Here is a 23,097-nt window from a genome sequence, read left to right on the forward strand (position 1 = left end):
CATCTGATTTAATTGTGTGGTTCTGTAAGTGAATGATCGTGTTCTTAGGAAATAATCCTTAAATATTTAGGGGTAAAGGGCAAGACGTCTACAACTTTTTCTCAAGCACTTAAAAATATAACAATCATATATATATTAGCTATACATGTAGTTTGTATATAGAACTTATATAATCTATCATACACACAGAGAAACAGAGAGAAATTAATAAAGCAAACGTGACAAACTATTAACAAGTGTTGGTTCTGGACCAAGAGTCTATGGGAGTTCTTTGTATTACTCCTGCAAATTTTCTAAAAGCATGAAATTATTTCAACAAATTTTATTTCATTTTATTATTTTGTTAAAGATTTTATTTATTTATTTGACACAGAGAGAGGGAACACAAGTAGGGGCAGAGAGAGAGGGAGAAGCAGGCTTCCCGCTTAGCAGGGAGCCCGATGTGGGGCTCTATCCCAGGACCCTGGGATCATGACCTGAGCCGAAGGCAGACACTTAACGACTGAGCCACCCAGGCGCCCCTGGAAATTTTTAAAAGGATCACAAAACTACTTGGAAAGTGTAATAGTGGTGAGCGCTGGTTTTTTTTTTTTTTAAGTACATAATGGTGGGGGCACCTGGGTGAATCAGTCAGTTGGGCACCTGCCTTCGGCTCTGGTCATGATCTCAGGGTGCTGGGATCGAGCCCCATATTGGGATCCCTGCTCAGCGACGAATCGGTTTCTTCCTCTTCCTCTGTGATCTCTCTTGCTCTCATTCTCTCTCAAATAAATAAATCTTAAAAAAAAAAAAACTCTTAAAAATCTTAAAAAATAATAATAAAGTACATAGGTGTAAGGACCTAAAAATGGAATGGTTTGTCTTAGACTGGGAGGTTAAGGAGGGCTTCATGAAAGCGGCAGGTTTGAGCTACAGTCTGAGCCGAAGTTGACCAGGAGAAGAGAGAGCTGCCTTCCAGGCAGAGGACAGGGCTCTAGCAGAAACCTTGTCATGGGAAAGAGAGAGCACATTGGAGGAACTGAGAAAATGGGAAGCAGGCCTCTGGAGCGAGGGCTGCCACACCCCAGCAGGGCTCGTGCCTGTGAAGAGCTGGGGCTGGTGGCAGGGGACAGGCTTTCAGAAAAGGGGCTGCTCTTCTGGCCCAGGGAGGGATCTGAATTATTCCTTCCCTGCCCATTTTGGTTTATGTTCCTGTGTGTCTTCCTCTGGCTTCCCTCCAACCTCGGTTCTTACGTCTCTGCTTGAATGCGGCTCCCCAGGTCGAGGCCCACAATGCCGGTAGCATGTGGCACCATGATCAGACAGCTTCTCACCACCACTTGCCTTTAGGGCCATCTCGGCCCCCAATCCCTGGTTGCCATTCATCAATCAGCCCCTTTACCTGCCATAGAGAGAACAACGGGCTGTCCCTTAAAGTTATTTCTACCATTTGCTCCTTGGACCTCAGGCAGTGGGCTCCATCTGCCGATGGCTCTGTGCAGTTCCCACCTGCCCTCTACCCACCGCTGGTTTCCTGAGAGCGCCCACGGAGCCACCTCTTGGATTTCCTTCCAAGTCAAGTGCGACCCTGGGTGCCTGGGAAGCATGGATCTTCGTAATAAACGCTCCGTGTCTCCATGGGTTAGTTCAACTGAGTCATCCACGCGTGTTGCTGATACGGGGTAACATCACACCGAATCCTGAAGCCCAGGGCATGAGGGACATGCTCTGCAATGAACGCACCCTCGCGTTCATTGCAGAGCAGTTCAGAGAATGGAAGTAACTTGTCCAAGGTCACAGAGCAACTCTGTCGAGGAGCTGGACCCGGAATCCAGGTTTCCCAATGCTGAGCAGAAGGGCAGAGTCCAGTTAGTAAGGCAGTTAATAAACAATCTGCAGGACCTCCTAGGAACCAGCGTTCTGAACGGCAGCAGAGTGGTCCTCCGCTTTGAAGCGAGCAGTCGGGAGAGCCTTGGTGGGAAGCGAGCCCCAGAAGTTGGTCTTGTTGCATTTTGCAACTACTCGTTGTGTTATTTTTAATCTGTTTGGTTTCACTTTAGACCCGGTTCCTATTTCACATTTATGACTAAAGGCCTTTGGGCGAGGAAAAGGGAAGTCAGAAAGAAGATTCTTTTCTTTTGTACTCAGCAAATCTTTCCAGACCGTTTTTTTTCCTCCCTTTATAACATTTCCTTTCCAGAGCCCTGACAAGCTTCTCAAATCTACATTTCTAATCCCCTGTTCGCCTTCTCTGTAATTATCTTGGGAAAATTTAAATTCCTTATCATGGCTTTGTGACAATACCGGCTCAAGATAAGCAAGACAGGCTTCTGTTCTGAGGTCCTGTCAAACTGCCCTCAGTAGGTTCACTTAATAGGAATTATTGTTAAATTTTTTTTTTAAGTGTGATAATGGTATTGTGACTATGTTCAAGAAAGAGCCCTCATCTTTTCGAGATTACATACTTAAATATTTATGGGTGCAATGATAAGAGGCCTAGGATTTGCTTCAAAATATGCTAGTGGGGAAAGATAAAGAAAAATACGACTCCCTTAATATACTGTTTCCTACCACCTTTCTCTTGCAAGTTCTTTTCGCTGCGTCTTTCCCATCCTCCCACCGCCAGTCTATGAATCCATTTATTTTGTCTCTGGGGATGTGCTTTACTTCCTGGAGTCTCCCCAGAGAAGACAGTATGGATGCTGGAGCCAAAAAGGACCAGGTACAGAGCACCTGGGTGGCTCAGTCAGTTAAGTGTCTGCCTTTGGCTCAGGTCATGATCCCAGAATCCTGGGATTGAGTCCCACATCAGGCTCCCTGCTCAGTGGGGAGCCTGCTTCTCCCTCTGCCCCTCTCCCCCACTTACAGTCTTTCTCTTTCTCTCTCTCTCAAAAATAAATAAGTAAAATTTAAAAAAAAAAAAAGAAAAGAAAAAAGAGGTTCAAGTTCAAAGTCCTGAGGCTCCACCCTGATGAGCACAGTGACCAAAGACAAGACATTTACGTGTCTTAGTCCTGGTTTTCCCATCTGCAAAACAGAGTTGTACATTGACAGCAAACAATGTTCTTTTCTAATTATCTTCTTGACCACTGTTTCTGATTCTGCTGCCACGTGCCCCACAGTGTGCTTCTCTCGAAGATCCCACCCAGAATCCTCAGCTCTGGCTTCCTTCTCCTCACTGGCCCCTGGCCCAGCTACCAGCTCCAGACTTGATTCAACCACCTGTTACCTGCTTCCTTCTGGAAGCCCCTTGAGTCCGAAAAGCTCACTGCGTGTAGATCAGAGCTCATTGCCCCTCCCCACAACCTGTCCCCCCTGCCCTGCCCAGAGTACCCAGTACCCAACCGCCCCCCAGACCCCCAGCTAGAAACATCAGCTCGTTCTCAACATCTCCACCTCCTTCACCTCCTTTGTCCTTTCTACCCCAGGCCCAGTGGTCCCATCTTCCAGACCCCTCTCCAATCCAGCCCCATGTGCTCCCCACCACCTCCTTGCTGGGTCTTGGCTCAGACCCTCAGAACCACAGGGCTGAACGGCTGTCAAAGCGTCCTAGCCAGGCTCCCTCCCTGTGGCCAGTCTGCTTTCCAATACCCCCACTGGGCTGCTGGCTCAAAAGCCTCCCATGAGGCTCTCTCCCCTGAGAAGAGGAAAGGCCCACATTCCGAAGCATGGTATTTGACACCCTGCACAGCTGGGCCTTCACGCATTGTTCCAGAATCATTTTCTATATTGCCTGCCAAAGAAGTTGCAGGCCTGGGTTTCTCAGACTGTGGTCTCTCACGCCTGCATCAGAATCACCCCGGGGCCTTGGTTAAACATGTAGAATCCATGAGGTGCCTGGGTGGATTGGTCAGTTAAGTGTCCTACTCTTGATCTCGGCTCACAGTTGTGAATTTGAGTCCTGCGTTAGGCTCCACTCTAAATGTGTGTGGAGCCTATTAAAAAAAAAAAAAAAGCAGAACCCTGAACCCTACCCCCAGACCACTGAAAGTGGGGGTCCAGGTGCAATGCACGCAAAGCTCCAAGGACTCTCACTCTACCCACACCAGACAACTTGTCACTCACTGATCATGATCGTGCCTCCTGGCCTCTGCTCACACTGTAGTAAGCCTTCCTTCCCTTCTCCTCACGGCCCAGCTTAAATGTCATCTCCTCTGCTGCCTTTGCTCTGCCCTAGCAGAACAGATCCCCACTCATTCTGCTCCTTTAGCACGCGGCACACACCTCTCCTACAGACCGTAGGTATCACGCCCTATCTAGTTATCTGTTTGCCGGCCTTCCTTCCTAGATAGAATGAAATCTCCACCACAGTAAGTCCACAGAACGCCTGGAGCCCCCAACCCAGGGAACGGCCCACAGCAAACACTGGAGAAATAGCTATTGATTTGAATTGTATCTTACCATTTCTTGGCTCTTGGCTACCAAATGTAATGCTTGGCACCCAGCGGGCATAATTACATTGCTGTCTGATGGATGAATTATCAAAGGATGGATGAAAGCCTGAATGAATGATGAAATATGCAAATAAATTAATGATGAATTTTCATCACTGATTAATATTCTAAAATGCTCGTGGCATGCCTGAGTCTATTTCTAACCTGAAGAAGGATATGGGAATTGGGTCAGATGTGAGCCTGGGACTTCTGGTTCCAAGCTCACTGGGGAAACCACCAAAGTTCTGATGTTAATAAGAAATCTAACTATCCCCACGACAAGCGCATGTGAAAAGCGCAATGCCATCATTGTCACCGGCCATGGGAAATCCTTACTACATTTATCACTCCACCTCACAGGGTCCACAGAGACCCTACTGATACTGCTCAAAGGGAAATCTGATACCTGTTTGGGGAGCTGGCAGAGATCAGCCTTAAGATGCTAAGGCTGGGGGCGGGGTGAGTGAGGGGTGCAGGGTGGGCGGGGTGGGGGGTAAGCACTGCTCCAGGGCCCCGGCTCCCCCATTTACTATCTGAGTGAGATCTGAGAGTTACCCAATGGCTCCAACCCTGAAATGCGACCACTTTGTGCTCCTGACCCTTAAGGTTATTGAAGGAGATAGTGTATGTTATATGACTAGCACTTAGTTAAGCATCGAAGAGATATTACGGCTATAGTGTCAAGATCCAGGACAACTGGCTTCCTATTAGGGATCTGGTGGGGGTAAATGGGGATGACACAGGGGCTGGAGTGACAGGAGTTAGGCAGGAAGCCAGGTGTCAGACATGGATTAGGGGTGGATTCTGGAGTTTAGAGGAGAGTTCCAGTTCCAAGGGTGGGGCTGGGTGTGGAGGCTGATCCGCATTCTACCTCCAAGGACCTCGGTGTTCAGGGACCAGATGACACAAGGTGGGGAAAGGTCAGGCGGACATGGCCAGACTGGAAACTTCTACCCTGGAGAGAACCAGTGGCTCTGCTTCCGGTCTTTGGACCTGACTCTGGAGCCCAGGTCTGCTGCCTCCAGGACTCATGGAGCTCTGATAGCTGCATTAGAACTGAGGAGGGGAAGTGATGCCACAGCCTGGCGCTGACACTGGGCACCCAGTTCAGATGGGAAACTGGAAACTGTGGAGTCCCAGACAGGCTGTGGGTTTTTCCTGTACACAGTCAAATAATGGGAACTTCCTCTGGCTGTGTCTGAAGGTCTTATTGTCAACTAAGCTCCTCCAACTCAGATTCCAAGGGAGAAGGGGCCTCCCACCAGAGAGACACCCCCTCCTCTGTTATTACTTGATGAGCCAGGCTGGAGGAAACCTCCATATGGTGGGTTTTCTCCCCTGGGCTTTCTCCTGGGGATCCTCGGGGCTGAACTTGCAGAGCACACAGCCTTCCCTAACTCGAAACACAGCTGAGAACCCAGGGCAGGAACTGGGCAGAAAAAGACAGGTGGTCCCAGTGGCTGAGGAGGGGGCTGCCTGACAGAAGTAATTGCCCTGGACCCCTCGGTGCTCCTGGATTTCACCGCAAACAAAACCCCACACTGGGGGACCTCTGGCGTTTGGAGGGAAGCCTGACATTCCCAATGACTGGGGAACAGCGACACCTCCTGGCTGCCCGCGGTAACGGCCCTCCTCCCTGTTTAGAGAAACACGGGGCCTTCAGAGACCATTTTAGAAGCCTGACGCCTTTAAAAGCCTGGAACAAAGAGGATTTGGCCTCTGATTCAGTCAGTCTGCGGTGGAGTCGAGTTTCTGCATTTCTAACAAGCTCCCCGGAGATACTGATACTGCTGGTCTAGGAACCGTACCTAGATTAGAAAGCTTTATGTATTTCAGTTACATCTCAATAAGGCTGGGAAAAGAAAGCTTTAGTGGGCTAAAAAATTCATCAGGTCTAGTTGCAGACATCCCAAGTGTCTCAGGAAAGGAGACACTTTCACATATAAAATCAGTTGACCACAGCGCAAGACCAGGAGGGAGGAATAGGGTATGGGAATGCTTCTTGGAAAGGTGGGATCCGACGAGGTCTTTTAAGGCTAGTCACAGGGCGCCTAGGTGGCTCAGTGAGGCATCTGCCTTGGGCTCAGGTCATGAATCCGGGGTCCTGGGATGCTGCCCCCCTTGCATTGGGGTGGGGGGGGGGGTCCCTGCTCAGCTGGAGTCTTCTACTCCCTCTCCTGCTGTCCCTCCCCCTGGCTCATGCTCTCTCAAATGAATAAATAAAATTTTTGGAAAATAAAATAAAATAAGGATTGGTCAGATCTCCACCGGGGAGAGCTTGCCTCCTGTGCCACTGTGCCTGACACCCGCACTGCCTCTACCAACCCAGAAAAACAACCTGGTTAACATTCATAATTCCCTTGGGGCAGGCCCAAAGATTCCAAGCAAGGGGAAAGTTTAAAATACTTAAGGGAGTGACATTTCCAAGCAACATAGAATTGCTTAATTGATTTGCTAAATGCAATCAACTCTCCAAAAAAGCTCTCCTAATGACCTTCCCAAATACAGACTCTTCCAGAAAGAGATGAACTTCTGATGGTTATTGGATCACCAACCAATCACAGGCACTTCTCCTTGTGTAAGATATGAAGTGGGAGAAAGGACCCCATTAGCCCCATTTTACAGAAGAGGAAACTGAGTCTCAGGGACGTCAGGTGACTTTGCCTGAGGCCACTACCCTGGTTTCCTCACCCTGACAGAACACTCACGAGCATTCAGCTGCTGATTCCGTAAAAACAGGCCTAGAGGCACACTGGGTGGGGAGTGTCAAGGGAAGCTGGGAGTCTGGGGTCCAGGCCTCCCCTTCCCGGCACACTGGCCTTGGGCTGGGAATGCTGCCATCATCCAGGGAGGGCGATGAAAGCAGCTTTTACAAAGCAGGGTCTGAGGCCCTCAAACAGGCTCCCTTTGTCAATTTCCTCTGCCCTTCTCCCCCGACAAACCCCCCACCATGACCCATCCCCCACCCCACCCCCACCCCACAACCCAGGCCCACCGCCTTTAGCATCGCCCTCCTTGAGTGGCTGGCTCCAACACACTGGAAATTGGCCACACAAATGCATGGCTTGTCTCTCCGGGCAGAGCCTCTCTGCCCCAGCCTTTTGGGGCCTTTTAGAGCCTGCCTTTCTCTGGGGCTCTTTCTTTCCACCGCTCAAGTCCCCAGCCCCTCGCACAGGCATGATCGCTAATTAACTCTGGGTTAAAACTGGTCCTGGGAAGAAAGCCGGTGGCGAGCAAGGCGTTCCCACTGCCTCTCAGAGGATAAGGACGATGGTGGAGGGGGCTGGGCTCTCAGGGGGGTTGAGAATATACTACAAATAAAGCCCATCATCCCAGAGGGCTCCCAGATCTCCTCACCACCACCCTGCCTGCCCAGCTTTCCGAACTCGGATCCTTCAGAACTCCTCTAACAGCTGCCTCTTGCAACGTGTATCCAGCACTTTTCAGACATGTTCTGATCCTCACGATAAGCTGCCCTTTCTGGGTGGACAGATAGTATCACCTCCATTGTACAGATGCGATAACCGAGGCCCAGAGAGATTAAACCCCTCGCGCAGAATCACAGTTTGCAAGTGGCAGAGCTGAGTTTCCAATCCAAATCCATTTGCCTCCCAAGTCATGCTTCTCTCTGCTCCTGTCTGATGCTCTCCCGGCTTCGCTCTGACTTTTCCTTTCTCTCCATTCTGGGAACATTTCACGGTGTGTCTGTCTCTGGATCTCCCCGCCTGAAGTAATTACTCAGCTTCTCACACACCTGCCCCCTACAGCTCTCTGAAGACAAGCATGTGCCATTGTCCTTGAGCGCCCAAGAAAATGTCCATCCCCCTCCCCTAAGGTTAGAAATGGGACCAGACCTTCGGAGACAGACGAACACCCAGGGCAGCGAGTTCTGTGAGGGCCTAATTCAGTGCTTCAGAGGTGTTTGTGGGATAGACAAAAGCTCCTTTCAGAAGCGCTTGAGGAGCTCTCCATGGCAGCTGGCAGGAATGTAATTGTCACGGCCACTTTGGGAAATAGTTTGGCAGTTTCTTTAAAAAGCTAACCATGCACTTGCCATGGGACCCAGCAGTTCCACTCCTGGATAACCACCCAAGAGCAACAAAAAAGCACACGTTCGTACAAAGTCTTGCACACGAGTGTTGACAGCGGCATCTTTTCATAATAGGCCCTGAAATAAACGGAAATCAGCCTAAATGTCCGTCATATGTAAACAAGCTGTCAGACTTCCGTACAACGGAATGTCACTCTGCCGTATAAAGTGGAAAGGGCCGTGAACACTTGGATCAACACGAACCAATCTCAAAAACATGAGGGTGAGTGGAAGAAGCCTGACACCAAAGACTACATACTATATGACGCCATAATTCAGTTGAACTTTGTAGCAAAGGAAAAACCTATAAAGGCAGGAAGCAGAACTGTGGTTATCTGAGTCTGGGGTTGGAGTGGGAGTTAATAGCAAATGGGCTGAAGGGGACTTGTGGGGTGACACAGGTATTCTAAACAGGGTTATGTGATAGTGACATCATTTTATAAACTTACAAAAACTCGGGACGCCTGAGTGGCTCGATTGGGTGAGCATCTGCCTTCAGCTCAGGTCATGATCGCAGGATCCTGGGATCGAGTCCTGCATCAGGCTCCTTGCTCAGTGGGGAGCCTGCTTCTCCTTCTACCTGCCTGCCTTTTCCTTTGCTTGTGCTTGTGCTCTCTCTGATAAATAAATAAATAAATAAATAAAATCAAAATCTTTAAAAAAACTGAAAGAAACCCATTGAACCATAACATCAAACTAGTGCCTTTCAAGGTGTGTGAATTATACTTCAACAAAACTGTTAAAGTTTTTTTAAAAAAGAGTAGAAGAAGAACTGGTAGGCCAAGGAAGGGCCTTAGGAGAACATTTGTCTGGTGCAGGGCACTAAATCTGGAAGCGAGAAAGCTCTGCTCATGTCCTGGCTCTCCCCCTGTCCAGTTAGGTGACCGTGGATAAGTGGGTCACCCCTCCATGTCTCCGCTTTCTCGTTTTGTTCCAAGTACAATAATGACAACGGTAAGAGCTCGGTCTTGATGCTCACTCTAGAGCAGGTCCGTACCCGAAGCCCTGGCACATTTAATCCTCACCCAAAGCCTTATCAGTTGAGCCCTATCATTCTCACGTTACAGATGAGAAATCCGAGAACAAGCCTGAAGCCCTCAGCACAATGCCTGGCCAGCGGCCAAGCTCCAGCTGAGGTTGAACGCCTATCCCCATGGCTTCTCCAGCCTGTTCCCTGAGCCCATCGTCTGCTCTCTGGCCTGGTGTCTACTCTAGCTGCTCACGTCGGTGCGGTCCCCACCTTGTGTTCCCTGAGATAACTTTACTGTATTGGGGCTGGGGGGGCTCCCCACTGCTCGGTCTGCCCACTCTTTGTCCCACTTTGTGCCCAGCCTGGCTCAGTCCCTGCTTCTGTGGAAAACATCCTATGTGTGCTCCGTGCCAAGAACCCGGCGCAGGGCAGGCTGAGAAGAACGATCACAAAATCCTGCATGGAGGCTCCTTCAGAAACCACCGGTTCCCCCCAAGGAGTAGCCAAAGGGAGTCTTCCCTTCCGCTGCTTCAACCGGAGCAGTCTCGTGTTTTAAATCTGCTTTATATACTGCACTTCCGTTGAGGATTTCCAAAAAGGGGCACCTGGATGCCTCAGGGGGTCAAGCCCCGACTCTGGATTTCCAGTCAGGTCATGATCTCAGGATCCTGCTTGTCACCGGCTCGCTCTGCCCCTCCCCTCACTCACGCGGTAGTGCACACACACTCTCTCGGTCTCTCAAATAAATAAATCTTTAAAAAGGAAGAAGAAGAAGATTTCCAGAGAAAGGTCTATGCCACTTTTTTTTTTTTTTTTTTAAGTTTGAAAGCCACTCTCAGAGGCCTGGAGGGTAGAAGTAGCTTGCTGAGGGTCAGAGAGGTCGCGACTGACAGACCTAGGAGGGGCTGCGGGTGAAGCTTAGCGCTCCTTCCGCTCCTCCTCAACAGCTGCGGGGGACGCGGGCGCCCCTGCCTCACACGCTTTGATGCCATTCTTGAGGATTCTTCAGCTCCAGGCTCACAGAAGTCTGGAAACAGAGCAACCCTCGCAAGGTTTGCCAACTCTTTCCTCTCACTTCACACACTCCGAGGCGGCTACCGGTGCGCGGCCGCCTTGACACCTGACAGCAGTTACTCCCCTGGCTCGCTGCCTCAGCTGGCGTAAATCGAATAAGGCAAACAAACAGTGCTCCTTGCTAAGGAGCTACGCTAACGTGAAATAAAGTTGCACAGAATTATCTCAACTTTTTTTTTAACATTTTATTTATTTATTTGACACACAGAGAGAAAGATCACAAGTAGGCAGAGAGGCAGGCAGAGAGAGAAGCAGGCTCCCCTCTGAGCAGAGAGCCCGATGCGGGGCTCGATCCTAGGACCCTGAGGTCATGACCTGAGCCAAAGGCAGAAGCTTAACCCACTGAGCCACCCAGGTACCCCCTATCTCAACTTTTTAAAAGGCACATTTAACTCAGAGAGTAAGTGAACCCTTGGTGTTTCCCTGAGATGATTACTCCAGTTACTACAGAAACAGCATTTTACTCTCCGTTCACCTCAGAATAAGATCATAACTTTGTGCTCTGGCCATTCCCGCCAGAATAAAGGGAAAGTTCCATACAAAGGGAAAAACCTCTTCCCCCATTAGGGTTTGTCAGTGTGATGCTAAAAACGGTCCTCTGGTTGACTCGTGGGTAATTGATTCTCTGACGTGGACGACGCTTAGGAAAATGAAGGTATAAATGGTGGGAGCGCCTCGCAGCTACCGAGCAAACACCAAGCCCGGGGTCCAGGGAGCTGGAGCAGCGCCTCACAGCAGAGGGACACCTGCCATATCGGAGGTGAGAGAGGGTGACCCTGGGGGCTGGGGCTGGATGGGGCGAAAAGGTTGACCTTCTTACCAACTCAGAGAAACCGAGTCCAAGAGGGCCACCACCATCCTCTTTGCTTGTGGACTAGTAAGTGCACTCAGACCCCCAGTTAGGGGCTCTGGAACATGCTTTGGATGGTTGGCACCACATTGAGATTGTCTTGGATTGGTGTCATCTCAAATTTGGGGAAACGGCTGGCAGGCAGGCAGACGAGTTCCCAGTGTCCGCCGTCAGCGGTGGACAAGGTCAAGGCTCCCCTTCACGGGTGTGCAGGCAGATGTCTGAAGCAAGACATGAGCTGGCTAGAGTCACCCATCTACAGTGGGGTTCTGCAGATCGGAAAGGAGCCAAGTGGCTGTGCCAATCAATACTGCCCATCCTATCGCTCCGAACCCATTCAACATAATTGCCTGGAAATTGATAACGTTTTGCTTTTGCTCAATGGCAGCTGCGCTCCTTACTCAAGGTTTCAGACGCAATTATTTGCCCTTGGAGCGAGCACTCCATTACCCCACGCTTGTCTCTTGATCCATGCTTGGAAGGTCCAATGTATTTGTGCCTTTCACCATAAGCTGCCTCAAACCCTTTCTGGAAGGAGGTGGGGGTGTCCCTCTTCTGAGTGACAATGCAAGATGCTTCCTCATTAAAAACTTAGATCTCCTTCCATTTGGAAAGCTGTCGCTGAAACATTTGATAAACTGGACCAGGAGGTCAGTGCTTCAACCTTCTTAAATTACAAAGCAGAATGTTTAGGAAAGGGAAAAAAGATTTTCTTCCCCAGGGTTCAGAAGTGGGCACTCGAGACTGTCATTAGCTGAAGCCGCATCTGCAGGACTCTTGTGGCATTCTTGGCACAGAGGCTGGCAAGAGGTGCCAGCGAATGTAGATCAAGTGCCCATTTATCCCGATTCCAGATGACCTCAAATAGATCTAACCACAGAATTCATTTGTAAACACGGCAGAAAGCTGATACTCATAGCGATAGATGATAAACCTTAAAATGCCTTTGGAGCCATCAAGGAGTCTTTCGTGATGCTCTTGGATTTGTGCTCCACTTAATTCCCTGGAATTCTGTCTCTGTAGACAGCTCATGTAGAATACATCTGGCAATAGTTGTTTTATTCTTGGTGATACAACCTCTACCCTTATGGAACCATAAGTGAGGTCATTCTTGTTGTGTCCCAACTCTGTCCAGAGCAATTTTGCAATGCTATGGATTAGGTTCTCCTAGCCCAGAGGTTGCGATGGCGTCTGGACCCATCCCTGGGGCACATGGTTTGTAGCAAATGTTGTGCCTCCAGACTCTACGGTTGCTCAGCTGTGTTCTGAATTAGCTGGGGGTTACAGAATTTACTATGACTTGGCCCCCCCAAGTCTGCCCTCCTATCTGGTTATTTTCAACTCCCTGAAACCCCTGGATGTGCATAGGAAAGGTGCCGACCAAGCAGATGTTCCTGTTCGTCTCCCTTTTTTTCTTCCCTAGAGACCCCATGACAAAGAACAGAAGCTTTCCCTTTTTTTCAGAATGCTTCCCACGTGCAGGTGACGAATTCTGCAGGGCCCATGAATAGGGACAGCTGTGAATAGGATATTGTATCTGGGAGGCTGCCTCGAGGGGCGGGAGGAAGCCTGCTGGCCTGGGGACTGTGAGGCCATTCTGAAGTGCCCACTCCAAAACTAATTTGAAGGAAGACCATGGAAAAAGACCCTTTCCCCGCTCTGGGTTCATTTCCTCAGCTGTAAAATGAAGACCGTGATACCTGTTTCAGAGGTTGAATGTGAGGTTGGGCTGTGAGGACCACGGGGGCACAGGGGCTGGGGACCACAAGAAAAGGTGCAAGAGGCCAAGGGAGAGCTTAGGCCAAGAGCAGGAGTTTGGGCTTTGCTCTGGAGGGAGTAGACAACCAAGGGCTTCTGAGCAGGGGAATGAGGTGTTGAGGGGCATGGATGTGCCCAGGTCTTTAAAAGATCAGCAGCAAAAAAGGCAAGAAAGTCCAGGATGCAGCTGGGAGACAGAAACAGTAGGGCTCGTGTCAAGGGGCTCTCTTCACCTCCAAAGATCTCCGTGCTTAGGAAAATTCATTGCTAGAGAGACAGCCTAGACCAGGCAAGGAGAAGGGAGGGCTAGATGAGATATGGCATGAGGAGGAGGACAGAAAACTGAGATCCTCCGTCTGGGGAGCAAAGAAGTCAGATGCAAAGGGTTTTTTCTGTCGAGGAAGGAGCAGAAGCTGCGGGTGGCCCAGCAGGTAGATGTGGGCAAGGGGTAGAGGGGAGATGTCACGTTCTCATCCTTTCTCTAGCCCCAGTCCTTATGAGTAAGGTAGAAGCTCAACACACCTTTGCAGGACAAGGGGCTTTGCACTTGACATGATGAGAAAAACTTCCCAACAAGAAGAGCTGGCAGGCATCAAGAGAAACGAAATCTTGCCATTTGCAATGATGTGGATGGAACTAGAGGGTATTATCCTAAGCGAAAGAAGTCAATCAGAGAAAGACAATTATCATGTGATCTCTCTGTATATGTGCTGCAGAAGGGAGCACTCATGTGATCTCTCTGATATGAAGAATTTAAGAGGCAGGGCGGGGTGTCGTGGGGGGAAGTGGGGGAAAATGAGACAAGATGGGATCTGGAAGGAGACAAACCATAAGAGACTCTTAATCTCACGAAATAAACTGAGGGTTGCTGGGGGGTAGGGGGTAAGGATAGGGTGGCTGGGTTATGGACGTTGGGGAGGGTATGTGCTATGGTGAGTGCTGTGAAATGTGTAAGCCTGACAAGTCACAGACCTGTACCCCTGGGGCTAATAATACATTATATGTTATTAAAAAAAAAAAAAAGAGCTGGCTGAGAATAGTACATCCTGGTTTAGAGGTAGTGAGCTCCCTGTCACTCACTGGCAGACAGCATATGAGCAGGAACTGGAGGATTGCTGGGGGCGGGAGGGAGTGGTGGGGGTGCACACCAAGGAGGGGCTGCTCCCTCCAGCTCTGGAGGTGCAGGGTCTCAGGCTGCACTGAGCCATCTCTACAGATGGTTCCCTGCGTCTCACAGTGTGCCTGGGTTAGCCAAGACCTTGGTGTCTGGTATAAGGGACGTGATGCCCTAAGAGAGCAGGTAAGCCCAGAAAAGGAAAGGTGATCCTGCCAGGGCTGGCCCTGCCTGCTGGAAATCACTCTTCAACAGGACAGAAGAGAAAATGAAAGACACGGGGTGATGTTGGGAAAAGAGGTGTCCCTGCCCCTCTCTGCACTGGCTGGGCCCTCGCATGGCCTGTAGCCCCATGGAGTAGATATCCTGCTGAGGAGGGGGCGTAGGAAGTGCGGAGACCCAATTCCTAGGTAGCTGAGTCACCCCAGCTTCGCTGTGGGCAGCTGAGTTGCCAGGTGAGGCTCGGGCCCCCTGAGGTGGGCTCCTCCCCCCTGCTGCCTGTTCTCCCCCAGACTGCAGAGCATGGTGTCAGCAGGCCCCAATTGAGGGTAATTACATGATCTATTAGATGATTCTGTTGCACTGGCTCCCCAGGCTCCCTGGTCTCTTCTAAGGCTAAAACCCTTTGGAGGAATGGAAATGTCTGGAGCGAGATGTATAGCTTTCTCTTCCCTCTGACTTCACACATAACAGAACAGGACGGGAGTCCTGCCCCCTGAGTGGGTCTGATATGAGGTCACAGCAGCAAGTGTTTTGGAGAATTCCTTATGTTCCAGGCTTCTCTCATCTCATCGAACCTTGACAAGGACCATATGCAGTCAGTATAACAGACTCCATTTTATGGGTAGGGAAACTGAGGCCCAGAGAGGAGAAGCCACTTTTCCTGGGCCACACAGCTAGCAATGGTAGAACCCAGCTATGAACTGAGAGATCTGCGGGACTCAGAGCCTGAGCCGCTATCGGTGCCACAGTGGATGTGGCTGACTTAGACAACCAGGGGAAGGTCCCCCTATCCCTTGAGGAGGCCTGAATTCCACCAACAATGCCTTACAGCAAGGGGCAGTTTCCCCAATATCATGAATTTCCCATCCAACACTGTGGGATCAGCAGGGTAGCTTATCATGCCCATTTTACAGATGCAGAAAATGAGATCAGAGCTCGTGACTGGCAAAAGCAGGACTTGAACCCAGTCTGTCTGATTTCCAGTGTCTGGGTCCTTTTTCCTACCTCACAGCTTCCAAAGGACAAGGACTAAGGTTTGCATAGAGCCAAGCTCAGGGCTGGGCCCTGCCAGCGAAGGGCATCCCCGTGGCTATGGCTACATTTGACCTTCTCCTTCTGTCATTGTCCAGGGGCCACCACAGGGGTGAAGGATGCTGCTCTGGGTGTTCTTCCTGGTGATCCTCACCCTCAGCAGTGACTCCCACTCTTTCCCACCGTCCCCGCCCCTCAGGTAAGCCATCCTGCCCCCAGAGCCTATGTCCTAATGTCCCCAAACTATCCCTGCACCCTAGTGGGGGATGTCTTAGAGGGTGCAGAATAGAGCCCTAAACTGGCCTCCAGCCAACTCCTCAGCAGCCACCCCACCACCCAACTGCCTGTCTGAGGGGTCTGCCCCTGAGCTCCAGAGAAGCCTCCCAGCCTGGGTCTTACCCTCTCTGGGGGTGAACAGGGCAACGGGCAGAAGGACCTTACAGGGACAGGATGAGTACAGCTCCCAGTTTCCTAACCTGACCCTGCCACGCCACCTTCTGACCTCCAACTCCTTCCATATAGAGTCCCTCGGTATGCAGACGCCATCTTCACCAACAGCTACCGGAAGGTGCTGGGCCAGCTGTCAGCCCGCAAGCTACTGCACGACATCATGAGCCGCCAGCAGGGGTAAGCAGACGGCCTGGGGATTTTCCCCTATGTCTCGATGCATCAGAGGGTGGAGGGACATTTGGTCCCTCCCTTTGCACAGCATCTATCGCTTCCAGATTTGCCTTAGCAGTAGGGCCGTAATGTGAAGCCCTAGCTTACCTCTACCCACAAAATGATCGCTGAACACCAACTGTGCTTCTCCCCATGCAAGTCTCCCATAGTAATACTGACGGTGGTTAACCATTTGACATGATTCTGTGGTGGAAACCAAGGCTCTGCCCTGGGACATTTCCCTGCCCTCAGGACAGAGCTGGACTCACAAGAATCAGCTGTTACTCCTCGTTTCCTACCTGTAACAACCTTATGAAGTAGGCGCTGTTGACTCCCATCTCACAGCGCAGTTAATAGCGTCCAAAGGACACACACTGAATAGTGGCAGGGCTCAGATCGAAAGAGCCTGACATCACAGCCTGCACCTTTTGTTATTTTGGAAAATTTCCACACTTACAGAAAAGTCACACGAGTAATATAATGGACTTCCACATCCCCTCCCCTGCCTTCAACAATTACTACTGTTTTATTCTATTTGCCAATACACCCCCACAAACACAGGTGCACGTTGTTTCACTGAACCGTGTGCGAGTAAACCACAGTTATCACAACACTTTACCCTTAAATACTCCTGCATGGTGCCTGCTAACAGCTAACAAAAGAAACTTCTCAGACATAATCACAGCATAATTAGCATTTAGTGTACATATATGCATTTCACCAGTTTCCCCCCAAATGTCCTTTGTAGCAATTTTTGAGTTTCCTGATCTGGAATCCAATCCAGAATCGTGGGTTGCACGGAATGGTCCTTTCTCTTTAGTTTCTTTTACTCTGGACAGTTCTGGAGTCTCTCATGACATTGGCATTTTGTGTTAGTAAAGGCCAACTATTCTTTATGGAACGTCCCTTGTGTTGGATTTGCCTGATGTTGTGTCGTGATTAGATTCCGGTTACTCGTTCACAGCAGTGATATTGGGTCCTTCTTGGTTCACCCTATCAGGAGGCAGGTGGTGTCCAATTGCCCCATTACTGGTGATGGTAACTTTAGTTGCTTGGTTAACGTGATGTCCACCAGCTTTCTCCTCCGTCCAGTTAATACTTCCCCCTCATAATTATTAAGAAATCTGTGGGGAGATACTTTGCAAATACCCATACTCTTCACCACTAAGTGCCTTCCTCAATGTTGCTGAGTCTGATTTAGTTGGGTGGAAGAGTCCACACCAGATTTTGGAAGAGGCATAGGGACCCACCTCTTTTGTTTACTTTACCCTGGCCTTTCTCAGGCTTCTCTACATCCCACCCAAAGAGCAACCTCAACTGTTGCTCTTTTTCTAATCTACTAGAGAGAAAAACAGGGAGCAAGGAGCAAAGGCACGGCTCGGTCGTCAGGTGGACAGTATGTGGGCAGGCGCAAAGCAGACGCCCCTGGAGAGCGCCCTAGCGGCCATGTTGCAGAAGCAGAGGTAGGAGTATGGGTGTGCGCATGCGTGTGTGTGTGTGTGTGTGTGTGTGTGTGTGTGTGTGTGTGGTCCGGGACCTCGGAGGCTTCCTTCCCCGTGGGCTGCTGGGAAAAGGGAAGGATCTCCACCTCTCCAAAGGCCTGGGGCTCTGCCAAGCAAACTGGGAACTAGGTCCCTCCTTACACACATCAAGAACTGGAGGAAGGGGAGAAAATGCATGCCAAAGACTGGATCTTACCTACTGTTGTGTCTCCAGCGTGAAGCAAGAGGCCAGGCTCAGAGTCTATGTACGAAAATTGTTACATACTCAATAGTGCCAGGATAGAACCAGGAACCTGAATTTTAACCAGGGTCCCAGGTGGTTCTGATGTGGGCAATCTGACAGGCAACTGGAACACTTGGCAAGTTCCCCAAACTATAAAGCCAAGGAAATGCCAGCCCCTCCCAACACCCTCAGGCAGACTAGCATGGGCAGCACTCATGAGAAGGAAAGATGAGGACGACAGATGACAGTCATTCCTCCTGTCACTGACCTTCATGGTCCCACTGGGTGTAAGGGAAGATCAGGAGTGAGAGCTCTCATCTTACAGAGGAGGGAAACTGAAGCAAAGCAGCTGGTCCCAAGACCTGTTTGCTTCCTTTCTTCACACGGAGCTCCACTTCACAAAGTTTCTCAGGGATGACATGACTGTTTGTGGAAAAAACTCTGCTGTATTTTCGAGGCTGATTTGAAACTGTGAGCACAAACGTGTCCCAGCATGGCTCTGCCAGTCACTTCTGCACCAACCTATTAAGCAAATCCTGTTCCCAGCAGAGCTCTCCATGTGCTCCCTCACCTTCTTCTCAACCTAATTAGACACCAACAGCCCAGAGATCTCACCAGCTATAGCCCTGTGGAGACACAAGCAGCAGGCGGATGGGCGGGCTGCAGGAGGGGCGAGAACCAGCCCGGGAGGCACACAGCAAGACGGCTTCCTTGTTTCCCACTTTGCGGAAGGAAGAGGAGCTCCAATCACCTCTAAGTTCCCTAAGACTAGAATTCTAAGAATAGTGCCTCCCCCCAGCCACTCATGCTGAGATTAGGTCATCATTCCCGGGCTTTACAGCTCCTGTCAGGCTCCAGTGGGTAGGGTGGAGTGTCCCCAGGGAGGGCCAAGTCCCAAGAAAACAGGCTTTGTTCCTGCAGGTTAAAAGCCAGAGACTTCCCAGAGCCGCAGAGCAGGAGGGAAGGGGAAGGAGACTGCTCCAACCATTGTTCCCCCTCCAGCTCGAGGGCTGCAAATCCCAGCATCTCTTGGAGGCAGGGAGGGGGGCTAAGGAAACAACAGAAGAATGAGTTCTCATACCTCGATCGTAAGAGGAGAATGATTTGCAAGATGGCCCATTTGTACACCCACCACATGTTATGTACACCTCATGGCCCTGTGAGGAAATTGAGCTTCAGAAATACCTGTTCTCCCCTCCCTGGAAAAGTCATCCGATGGCTACTGTGTGCCAAGCTCTGGGCTGAGGGTACAGTAGTGCCTAGGTCAACAGAGGTCCCTGTTCTCATGGAATTTACTTCCATACTGCCTCACTGAGGCAGACAGAAATTATGCAAGCACCTGAACAGTGGATTATGTAATCTGTGATAAATGGTAAGAGATGTAAGGGGTGTGGTTGAACGTATGTTCGGGAAGGTATGACCTAACCCGATTCTGTCTGGGAATTAGAGGTAGCTCCTTCAAGGGGAAGTAATTGATCCAGGATGTCAGTAGGAGTGGGTTGGCAGAGATGGGGCTAGGACTGGGTTCGCTCTGCTGGAACGCATGAGATCCTTCCCTTCTTCCCACATTGCCTCTTCTGGAACCCAGAGCGCTTGTCCTGATCTTGGTGTGCCTATCACCCTAGTTCCGCATGTCTTGGCCAAACTCACCCTAGCTTTGGTCTCCTCAATTGTGTTTTATCTTTCTTTCTGCAACAGGAATTCCTGAGGATGAAGATACCACCTGTGTTTTATGCTACCGGCAGCCAAAAGACAATCATATCCAGTGAACCCTATTGAATTTCTGACCCATTTTTTCCATCATAAATACAATAAAATTCCCCCATAATGGTCTGCATCTCAATTTCCTTCTCTCTCCAGCCTAATTTTTTTAAATGTGTTTTACATAGTTACATTTCCCAAAGAAGTATGACAAGGTATACTACAAAAATAGCCAACATTAATCAAATAAGGACTCGGAATGCCAGCCCAGCAGCTTGGTGCATAGAATCTCATATCCTCCTCACACAGCCTACTGGGAGGTATCAGTGTACTCATTTCACAGACAAAGCACTCGAAGGCACAGGAAAGGTAACTGAACTGCCAAGGTCACTGCTGACAAGTGAGAGAACTGGGATTCAAACTCCGGTAGGCCAGCTTAGAAGCAGGCCCTTCACCATATCCGTCCACTCTGGGCCAAAGTCACCCTTCATCCACTAGCATTTATTCATTCAACAAATATTTATAGAGTACCCACTAGGTGCCAGGCCCTGTTCTAGGGACTGGGAATACAACTGTGAGCAAAGAGGCAAAGTCCCTGATCTCAGAGACCTTATATTCTAATGAGGGGGAAGAATAATAAAAACAAGTAAATACAGAATACATTAGATGGTGGCAGTTGCCAAGGAGAAAGATTCAAGGGACTGGAGAGTGCGGGAGGACATTTTTGTAGCTATCACCCATACATGTGCTGTGCTGTGGTCAGGGAAGGCCTCAATGAGAGGGTGACATTCGAGCAAAGGCCTGAAGGAAGAGAGAGGGTTGGCTATGTATCTGGGCCAAAACCATTCCAAGCAGAGTGAAAACCCAACACGAAGGTCCTGAGGCAAGAACTCAGAAGGAGCAAGAGCAAGGAGGCCAGCGTGGCTAGCTAGAACATCATGACCAGGGGCGCCTGGGTGGCTCAGTATGAGCAGAAGGAGGCTGAGGGGGATTGGGAGGCCAGCTCACGGGGAGCCTCACAGGCCATGGTGAGAATTTGGGATCTCGCTCTTGGCAGGACAGGAGTCATCACAGGGTTTAAATGGAAGAATGACATGATCTGATTTGCATTTTAAGTCACTCTGAGAAAGGGCCAAGTTCTGCATACTTTCTTAGAGGAGAACTAATTTGCTGATGGATAAAGTGGAGATTAGAGTGAAGTCAAGAATGATTCCAAAGTTTTTGGCCTGAGCAACTAGAAGGATGGAGTAGCCATTTAGGAGCTTTGAGGGAGGAGAATTAGGAGCTGAGGACAGAATTAGGAGTTTGGGTTTGGGGGCGCCTGGGTGGCTCACTTAGTTGGACATCTGCCTTCAGCTCAGGTCATGATCCTAGGGTCCTGGGATCGAGTCCCATGTAGGGCTCCCTGCTCAGAGGAGAACTTGCTTCTCCCTCTACCTCTGAAGCTCCCCCTGCTTGTGCTCTTTCTCTCTCTCAAATAAATAAAATCTATGGGGGGGGGAGGAGTTTGTGTTTGGAACAGTTGAGCAGTTGAGTCTGAGATGCCTCTTAATGGTCCAAGTGAAGAAGCTATGGGGGCACCGGCGTATGTAAGTCTGGAGTTGGAGGGAGATCCAGGCAGCCAGTTTGGTCTTGAAAGTCGGGGGGGGGTGGGTAGGCGAGATCACCAAAGATGAACAGAAAGTATAGAAAAGAGGTCCAAGGACTTACCCCAGGGAACCCCTACATTTAAATTTTCACAGAAAGATGAGGAGCCAGTGAAGGAGACTAAGAAGGAGCAGGCAAGGAGATAAGTACAAAATAAAGGAATTCCAGAAGCTCACCAAAGACAGGGTTTCAAGAATGGAGTGACCCTGGATGCCTGGGTGGCTCAGTGGGTTAAGCCTCTGCCTTCAGCTCAGGTCATGATCTCAGGGTCCTGGGATCAAGCCCCTGCATTGGGCTCTGCTCAGCAGGGAGCCTGCTTCCCTCGTCTCTCTGCCTGCCTCTCTGCCTACCTGTGATCTCTCTGTCAAATAAATAAATAAAATCTAAAAAAAAAAAAAAAAAGTCAAATGCTTAACCGACTGAGCCACCCAGGCGCCCCTGGTCTTAAAAAATTTAAAATCACCTGTGCAGCTTGCATTCTATCTCTAGAAGATAGTGCCAGTAGAGAGAATTCTTTCGTTGCAGTTTTGCTGTTAACAGGAGGCAGAGAACGGAAGCCATTGACCACAGGTGCCTATGTCAGTGATTAGCTTTTTCTATCCCGAGACCATTTCACCTGGGCCAGATACCGCCACACGTGACCTACCCTATACATGCCTCTTAGGATCCATGGACTTTCAGAGGGTGGGGTGGATGATCAAATTGTTCTCTATTTTGCTTTGAGTAATGTTACACCAGTGTCATTAGACATAAACATTCAACGAGCTGTACACTTAAGATTTGTGCATTTTGCTCTAACTGAATTAAAAACAACTAGGAAAAGTCAGGATGAGATGTCTGTTTTGATTAAAAGTGCAGGAAAAATCGCAGCAATCTCGAGTTGCAGAGGACCCCCAAGACAGCGATCCCGGCCTCCAGGGACATATAGCGCTGACCTCGGGTCTGGAGGGCAGGTCTCCTGTCTCCTTGCACTAGAGCTGTAAAGCCAGCTTGATTCTTCACAGGGTTTAGACCACCTGCTCTCTCTGGGAGCCCCCGGGTACCCTCCAGAAAGAATGTCAAGTGTGGGAAAGGCTCTGCAGGGGGCCACTGTGGTGGCTCTGCCCAGGAGGCCATACCAACAATGGTGGACAAAAGCCCCCTCCAGAGGTGAAGGTTGGCCACTCAGGGTTGGCAGTGCACTTCAGCTCAGAGAGGCCGGCCAGTGGAGAACCTGTTGGATGCTGGACTGGCCATGGCCAGCCCCGAGGCCCCTTCCCTCCCCCAGACCCACCTGCTCATCTCTTTCCTCCACCCTGACAAAAGCAAAAACGGAGGCCTCTCTCAACTTCCAATTAGTTTTTCAGATGAAATAATGACCCCTGGAACCCACTGCTCCTTGTGCTTTTCGAAGGGAATGCAATTATAAAGGGAAAAAACCATGGTGGCGACAATCCCTGAACTTTATCGCTAATGGCATCATGAAAGACTTCACCCCTCCCTACAGAGGGGCTGGGAGCTTCTTGTTCCCATGGGGGCCTGCTTTTTTTTTCCCCTAAAGAAATGCTCTAATCAATGGAGGACTTGTCACTTTTAACGATAATCCCTTTTGTTTGTATTAACTTCAAGTTCACAAAGAGGTTTCCCATCCATTGCTCCATTTGCTCCCTCCCACAGTCCCCTGGAGAAAGGCGGTGCAGGGCTGGCCTCGCTGGCCTCATGGAGGTTTGGGAGGTCAGGCACCCCTCCTGGGTCCCACCCCACCACCATGTGGTGGGGGAGGCGGGGGGGGGGGGTGGGGGGGGTGGGGGGGGGGTTGGGTGCGGCTGGGAACTGAATCCTGATTCCAGGACAGGGCTCTTG

The 23,097-nt window shown here is 50.1% G+C and overlaps 1 protein-coding gene across 1 annotated transcript; it reads left to right on the plus strand.

Moving 5' to 3' along the window:
- Window positions 1-530: 530 nt before the first annotated feature.
- Window positions 531-19,737, plus strand: GHRH (growth hormone releasing hormone). The gene is made up of 5 exons (XM_032845788.1): window positions 531-570; window positions 15,622-15,721; window positions 16,045-16,149; window positions 17,526-17,645; window positions 19,606-19,737. The coding sequence occupies exons 2-5, from the start codon at window positions 15,642-15,644 to the stop codon at window positions 19,613-19,615; spliced, it is 315 nt and encodes a 104-aa protein (XP_032701679.1). The 5' UTR covers window positions 531-570; window positions 15,622-15,641; the 3' UTR covers window positions 19,616-19,737.
- The last annotated feature ends 3,360 nt before the right edge of the window (window positions 19,738-23,097 follow it).

The sequence above is a fragment of the Lontra canadensis genome, unplaced genomic scaffold, assembly GCF_010015895.1.
Source record: "Lontra canadensis isolate GAN:19392208 unplaced genomic scaffold, GSC_riverotter_1.0 scaffold169, whole genome shotgun sequence".
NCBI lineage: Eukaryota > Metazoa > Chordata > Mammalia > Carnivora > Mustelidae > Lontra > Lontra canadensis.

Bases quoted from the DNA above. Each gene is read 5' to 3' on its own strand.
- GHRH (XM_032845788.1), top strand. From the start codon at position 15,642: ATGCTGCTCTGGGTGTTCTTCCTGGTGATCCTCACCCTCAGCAGTGAC. The intron at 15,722-16,044 runs GTAAGCCATCCT...CCTTCCATATAG, and splicing joins CCACCGTCCCCGCCCCTCAG to AGTCCCTCGGTATGCAGACG. The intron at 16,150-17,525 runs GTAAGCAGACGG...CTAATCTACTAG, and splicing joins ATCATGAGCCGCCAGCAGGG to AGAGAAAAACAGGGAGCAAG.